General features: G+C 43.7%; 1 protein-coding gene across 1 annotated transcript; it reads left to right on the forward strand.

Annotated features, from left to right (window-relative positions):
- LOC136645070 (P2Y purinoceptor 8-like) lies at nucleotides 1–1,190 on the forward strand. Its single transcript, XM_066621321.1, has one exon. The coding sequence runs from the start codon at nucleotides 1–3 to the stop codon at nucleotides 1,015–1,017; it is 1,017 nt and encodes a 338-aa protein (XP_066477418.1). The 3' UTR covers nucleotides 1,018–1,190.
- The last annotated feature ends 6,018 nt before the right edge of the window (nucleotides 1,191–7,208 follow it).

Raw genomic sequence — 7,208 nt, forward strand, 5'->3', positions numbered from 1 at the left:
ATGTCTCAGGCCAATGATTCAAGCCTTGAGAAGAGCACACTGGAGATGCTTCAAAGCCATATGCTCCAGGTCACTTTGCCTGCACTCTACGCCATTGTTTTCAGCATCAGCATCCCTCTGAATTCCGTTTCTTTGTGGTTCCTTTGTCGATACTCAAGGCCTTGGACTCCCATCATAGTGTTCTCCATTAATTTGACCATCTCAGACTTGCTCTACAGCATGCTCCTCCCTTTTCAAATAATCTATCACCTGCGGAAAAACAACTGGATTTTTAGCGACTCTCTGTGCCATGCTGTCACTGTTCTGTTCTATGGAAACATGCACTGTTCCCTTTTAACCATGACCGGTATCAGCATTGAGCGCTACCTGGGCATTGTTCACCCCCTGCGCTACAAAGTCATGAGACCCATTAGAACGTCTCTCCTGACCTGCATAGTCATTTGGGTCCTTGTTTTATTGCCACTCCTCCCCCTCATGCAGAACAAATTAACTCGTCCAGTAGAAGAGCTGAATATAACCACTTGCTTTGACATTTTGCCTAAAAATATGTTTAACGGGACACCCCATTTCATCGCTTACTTTGGATCCCTGATGTTCTTCTTCTTTGTACTACCTCTGTTCGTCATGGGATTTTGCTACATCTCGATCATCCGAACACTTCTTCATTCCTCCCCTACACATCTCACAGAAACAAAGAAGCAGACAGTCTATTTGGTCATAGTGTTGTTGATGCTGCTCATTCTTTGCTACATGCCTCACATTGTTGTATCGGTTGTCCATTACATCCTCGTTTTTCAAGGGAAGACAGCCTATGTGGAATATAAACTTGCAGTTGCAATACAAAGCTTCAATTGCTGCTTTGACCCATTGGTCTATTACTTTGGCTCCAAAGAGTTTCGGCGAAAGGTACAAAGGAAGCTTTGCAGATGTGTGCCTGTTAGTTTAAGTGACCATACCCCTATTTTTTCAGAACACAATGTGCAAATAATGCCCAAACAAAAGGAGCCAAAGAAATAGTGAGTGTTATTCTGGAATGCAATAAACTGCCTATTATTCTGAATTGCACTGAATCCTCAAGAATCTTCAGGAGTCATTTCACTGTACATTCTCAGCTGTCCAAGTTATGCAGAAAACTTTTTGCCAACCATGAACCTCTAGTGCAGAGTGAACAACACTTGTAAATTCCAAGAGCATACAATCAAAACAACTGATGCCAAATACTACTCACTGTATAAGGAGTACCTCTGATTAATGACATAGCTATTTCTGGACACATGTTACGCAAAAGAGTAAGGCAGTGTTTCTCAAGGTTTGTCCTCTACCGTACCACTTCACATGGTCCACCTATCTGAAGTACTACCTTACCACTGAAGTATCACTGATGATGACATCATCACCAGTTACTTCTGGGTTGGGAGGCCAGATACAATGCAGCAGAGACCAGTAAGAGGCTCAGGGTGGGCGGGAAGACTTTTTCAAGAACAGAAAAGCATGCTTTGGAGCTCTACCTGCCAAGTGTCCTACGGCGTTTGTTGCATCATGATCTTGGTCTCACTACCTGGCAGCAGGTGTCCAGGGGTCCTGTAAGTACCACCAGACATCACCTCAAGTACCACTGGTGGTACCCATATCACTGGTTGAAAAACACTGGAGTAGAACAACCAGAACAATATTCAATAACCATTCAACCACTTTTGATAGTTTGGACCTGATGGATCAAATATCATTAGAAAAATTCATTGCCTAGAGATAGTTTGCTTTTGGGACAATCTTTCTGGAATGTCATGAACTACACTGGCCATTCAGTTACAGATGCTGTAGCCACACAGCAATTGAATTTGAATAATTATAAACTTAAATCATTATAGTGCTGTTCTTGTCTATTAGTTCTAGTCTGACAAAGCTATGCAGACAAAAAGCCTCATGTGAAGCATATTTTGTATGAAACTAGCCATCTCTTACAGTATACTGCAGATATTCTTAAATCCCGAAGGCATATACTTCTAATAAAACAATGTGCATTGTGTCTATGTTTTGATCTTAAACAAAGCCAACTTAATGATTTTCTTTGTTGTCGGTGGAAGGTTTGATGGACTTTGCCGAGAACACAAGGTCAGCTCATACAGTCAGTGGAATCCAGTGGCTAAACTATTCCTATACTGAATTGTTTCATGCTACAAGTGGCAAAATTGTATGTGTGGCCATTCCCATGTGAAAGAAATGAAAAAGTATGATGGCATGTCAAGGATGAAGAGAACATTCCTTCCACTGCATATGCAAGTGGTAGAGTCCAGAAATAGGTTTAGCACTTGATGACACTGATGAAATTGAAATTGGCCCTCTGGTGTGGGAAGAATTAGCCCTCTAGTATGGGAGACCAAAACTTACTAATTATCATCATGACAATCACGGCTAAGTCATCATATACATGGGAGGGGTTTCTTTTTCAAATCTTTCCAGTGGCCCCCAGCATTTTGATAGTTTTTCAGGAGAAGAAGCAAAAGTGTTTACCTCGCTACAGTCCTTTGTAGGGCACAATCCACACCCACTTGATAAGAGAGGAAATCACTTATACTCTGCATATCACCTGCAGTCTGCCTCTCTTAAAAAGAGAGACCACAGCCATTTTAAGAGAAGCAAAAGCAGATGCAGAGTGAACTAATCCTTTCCTATATCTTGTGGAGAGGGGAGAATTGGACTTAGTTCTGCAAATCATTGCAGTTTGTCTTGCTTTAAATGATTCCTGCAACCACTTGAAGAGTGCAGTTATATTTGGAGCCCAAACACACCCTTCTTCTTTTCCAACAAGTGCTTTGTCAAGAGAGAAGAAGAAATCCCAATTATATGGTAAAAATAATTTTTTTCTTGAGGACCACTGGAAATAAAGTGTTGACCCCTCTCCCATAAAGGCAATTTTCATTATAAATCTGGTGCCACATTAATGCTCAGCTCAGTTCTAAAACAGAAAGCTATTAATCTCTGAACTCAGCTTTCCGAATCTCTTCTTTCCTTGCTTGTTACTCTATGCTCCCTCCATTAGACAGTACTGTCCTCTCCAGTTGTCCTATTAATGATCTCTGTTGCAAGGGGTTGCTGAAAGAGGATTCTGGGAATATATTTAAGAAGTGCCTTGATCACCTTTCTAATAGGAAGTGAAAGTGTGGGATGAACATCTTTTGAATAAACTGTCATACTGGAAGAAGGTAAAAATCTAACAAATCCATGGTAAACTGCAATTTTTTTCACAAACAACTTTTAACCCGGCAGCCAAGTCTTGATTTTCCTAAATGTGCCTGAACCTTTAAAGCTAATTCCGTATTGAACACAAAGAGCACATGGCATCAGCCAAAAATGGGCATTTGTGATGAAGGAAGTCATGTGTCATCCTGCTGAAAAATGTTCTCCCATTAGACTGAAATGGATCATCACTTATGAGCATACATGGAATAGATTAGATCCAGGTCTTTACTGATTATGAATGTAGTTCACAGCCACATAAGACAATGATACTTTTGCTACTGTTTGTTATCTGATAAGAATTTTAACCTTGGTGGACATATTCTGGCTAAGAATCAGAGTCTTCAAAGACATTCAATGCAGTTGAAGCAGGCATTAACCAGAACTTCCCCCCTCCCAAAGGTAGGAATACTTTACATCTATAGCATACCTGCCAAATGCATTCACCTAAAGATCTGCATGACAGAAAAACTTCAATATACGCCATAGGAAGTGTGTTCAATTGCTTAACTGCCCTTACAGTAAGGACATTGTTCTTAACACTTAATAGTATCTTTACTTTCCTGTAATTTAATGGTGCAATCCTATCCTTGTGTTACACTGGTCAGGGAGCTTGATGAGGAAAGTACTGTTACTAAATCCCTTATGCTGATGCAAGTACCAGTTATGCTGACACACAGCCCAATCCTCATGAGGGCCTGAGCTGCAGAACACGTGTTCTGCCAGCATGCGCTGTTACAAAAGTGCCAGAGCCTTCCTGCTGGTAGTCATTAGGAGGCCTGCCAGTAAGTCCAGTGGAGGGTGGGGAGGGGGTTGAACAGGGCAGGGCAGGGCAGGAAGGAAGGGGGCGACAATGGGGGTGGGTGGTTTGGGCCTGGGAGGGGGATGGGATCAGCAGTGCCAGTGCAGGCTCTATCCAAACCCCCTTCCCTGACCTAATCCACATGCACAGATCAATGTGGACTTGCACTAGTGATATCGCTGGTGCAGGTGCATGTTGACCCATTGTGGCTGCTAGGCTTAATCCAGGATAGGCTTATCCCCGGGTAAGGGGACAAATGCCTGGAGGAGACCTCCAGCAGCCAAAAATCCCTCATAGGATACAGTGGAAGCTGTGCCGGCACCGCTGCATGGCTGCATAGGGATTTGGGTGGAATTGGGCTGACAATGAAGTTATGATAGTGTTCTGATGTTGTTAAGGTGTCATACTTTTGTCAGTACCATGTTCTATGGTGTAAGCGGTCAGGAGAGGGATGTGGTGAAGTCATGGTAAAAATAAGAGATATAGATCAGAGCATTTGATGTTATTCTCCAGGGGGCTAAATCCCACCTCCTCCACTAGCAAGAGTTCCTGTAAGGAAAAAAAAAAATATCCACAGGAGTCAGTGAAGAGTGTAACCGCCCCCAGAATTTCTCCACCACCATTCCAAGCAACATCAGAAGATAGGATCTGAGCTCGCTTTAGAGGAGCCAATCAAAGCACAGCACCAGCAGCATATAAACCCAAGCAAAGAAAGACACATCTCAGAAAATACATCTTGCAGCATGAGCCAACATGCTTTTGTCCTCATGTTTAATTTGCTCACAGCTTTGAGACTTCCAACAACTTTCAGAATTCTGTTGAAAGTGCACTTTGCTCAAACAAAAAGCCAGAGCTAATAACAATGTAGGCAGCACACATTGCTAGCATTTGCCTTCTCAAAACTCTACAGCAGGGGTGCTCAATAGGTGGATCGCGATCTACCGGTAGATCGCGAGGCAAAATGAGTAGATCGCGGAGCCCTGTCTCTCCAAACTGTTAATATGTCAGTTTCGTCTAGTGACTAGACGAAACTGACATATTTAGCTAAACTGACACTGAAACTGACACTTTAGCTGCTCTTCAGGCATGCAGCAACAAAACTGAGGAAACCTACTAGACTCCAGCAGGGGCTCCATACATTAAAGGGGGTGTCTGTCAGACGCTTCCTTCCCCCCTGGTAGATCTCCGGGCCTTGCTGGGTTTCAAAGTAGCTCTCGAGCCAAAAAAGTGTGAGCACCCCTGCTCTACAGGAATCCCGTCTCTCAATATCAAGACTTAATACAAGTTCCCACTTCTACAGTTAGGCATGCAAGGACAAAAGGCTCCAAATGAATAAAGAAGAGTTAACTTACTAGGGAGGATGAATGCATGCCACATTGCAGAATTCCTGAAGATCTTCCATATTAACCTTTCTCCAGGCTCCTGAAGATTGATACATCCATGACCGCACCCATGATTGTGTATGCTACACATCCCTGACCAAAGAGCACCTCCCCCATTCTATTGAGTATGGGGAGCCTTGGCAATCACTCAACTCCTTGCTCTAATTCAGCAGGCTGTAGCGGTGATCTCATACACAGAGGACTCAAGGTATATGCACAATCTAAGTTCCCATCATGGAGCAGTGCAGGTGACAGAGAATCCAGCCACCCTTGCTGGTGAATGCCAGGCACTCCATTCCAGTTCTTGCTTTCTTGACCCAACATTCTGGATCTGACTTTCTTCTGTGCAGGAACAGAGCTAAGACATATGGCAGCAAAACAACCTGTAACTGCAGACATCTTGACATTGCTACTTCTTTCACTAGATCAGGAGTGTCCAAAGTTTTTGGCAGGAGGGCCACATCGTCTCTCTGACACTGTGTCAGGGGCCGGGGGGGGGGGGAAAGAATTAATTTACATTTAAAATTTGAATACATTTACATAAGTATACATAAATGAATATATTAAAGTTGAACTTATACAAACGAATGTCTTGCAATAGCTCAAGGCCTATAAAAGGCCTTGCACAAAGCAAGGTCGGCCTTTCCTTTGCTGCCGCTGCTGCATCACAGACATGAAACAACAAGCAGTGGAGGGAGCCCTCATCCCACAGCTCATGCAAGACGTCAAACAGTTGCCCTCAGGCTGAGAGCAGTTGTGTCGGGCCAGTGCAGGCTCCAACAAATCTCCGGAGGGCCAGAGGCTCATTGGAGACTGGGGGCTCCCTGAGGGCCACATTGAGAAGCCTCGAGGGCTGCATGTGGCCCCAGGGCCAGGGATTGGGCACCCCTGCACTAGATGAAAGCATTTTCTCTCCCATGAGGTGAACCCTCAAATGTGGACACTAGAGGGACTCTTAATGCACACCTAGAAGGATTATGTCCTACATCTGTGTGAAACTGCTGAGAAAGGGCAGCAGGAGGCTTTGGCTAAGAAGACAGCAATTTTCAATCAGTGTGCCACAAATAGTCTGCAGATGTGCTATGAGAATTTTGGGGGAGGGTCATTTATTACTGGGGCCATTGGGAGATGTTAACCCCCACCAGCAGCATAGTGTGTCTTGTCAATTATCAAGAAGCTGTTTACAATTTTAGAACCTTGACAATTTTAGAGCCTTGTCAGTGCGCCCTGAGATTAAAAAGGTTGAAAATTGTTGGGCTAAGGTGTCATTAAGATGCAGCTCTATTGCTCACTCCAGTTCCAAGGTGGCAGTGGCAGTGGCAGTGATAGACTGGTGCCTGTGGTCGGTTCAGGAGTGGATGAGGGTGAACAAGTGAAATTCAGACAAACAAGGTGCAATTGGATTTCTGACCATCTGGGAGTGGTTGTCCAACCTACTCGGATGGGGTTGCTCTCTTCCTGAAAAAGCAAGGTATAAAGATTGGAGGTTCCAGTGGATTCAATGGATACGCTGATGGTGACAAATGTCAGGAATGCTTTTTATCAGTTTAGGTTGATTTGCCAGTTGGGGGTCTCTCAGAAAAGAAGAAACAGTTATTTATGCATAATTGCTCCAGACAGGACTATTGCAATGTGCTCTAGGGACCACTGCATTGAAAAATGACTCAGAAGTATAACTGATCCACAACTTTTGCCTGCTACCCATTAGATGGAACACAGAATTCCACTCTAATTTCATCTGAATTGGTTGCCCATTCATTCCCAACCTTCGTGCTGTCCTTGGTCTG

The sequence above is a fragment of the Tiliqua scincoides genome, chromosome 3, assembly GCF_035046505.1.
Source record: "Tiliqua scincoides isolate rTilSci1 chromosome 3, rTilSci1.hap2, whole genome shotgun sequence".
NCBI lineage: Eukaryota > Metazoa > Chordata > Lepidosauria > Squamata > Scincidae > Tiliqua > Tiliqua scincoides.

What these genes read in the sequence shown, in the direction of transcription:
- LOC136645070 (XM_066621321.1), top strand. Translation starts at nt 1, where the DNA reads ATGTCTCAGGCCAATGATTCAAGCCTTGAGAAGAGCACACTGGAGATG.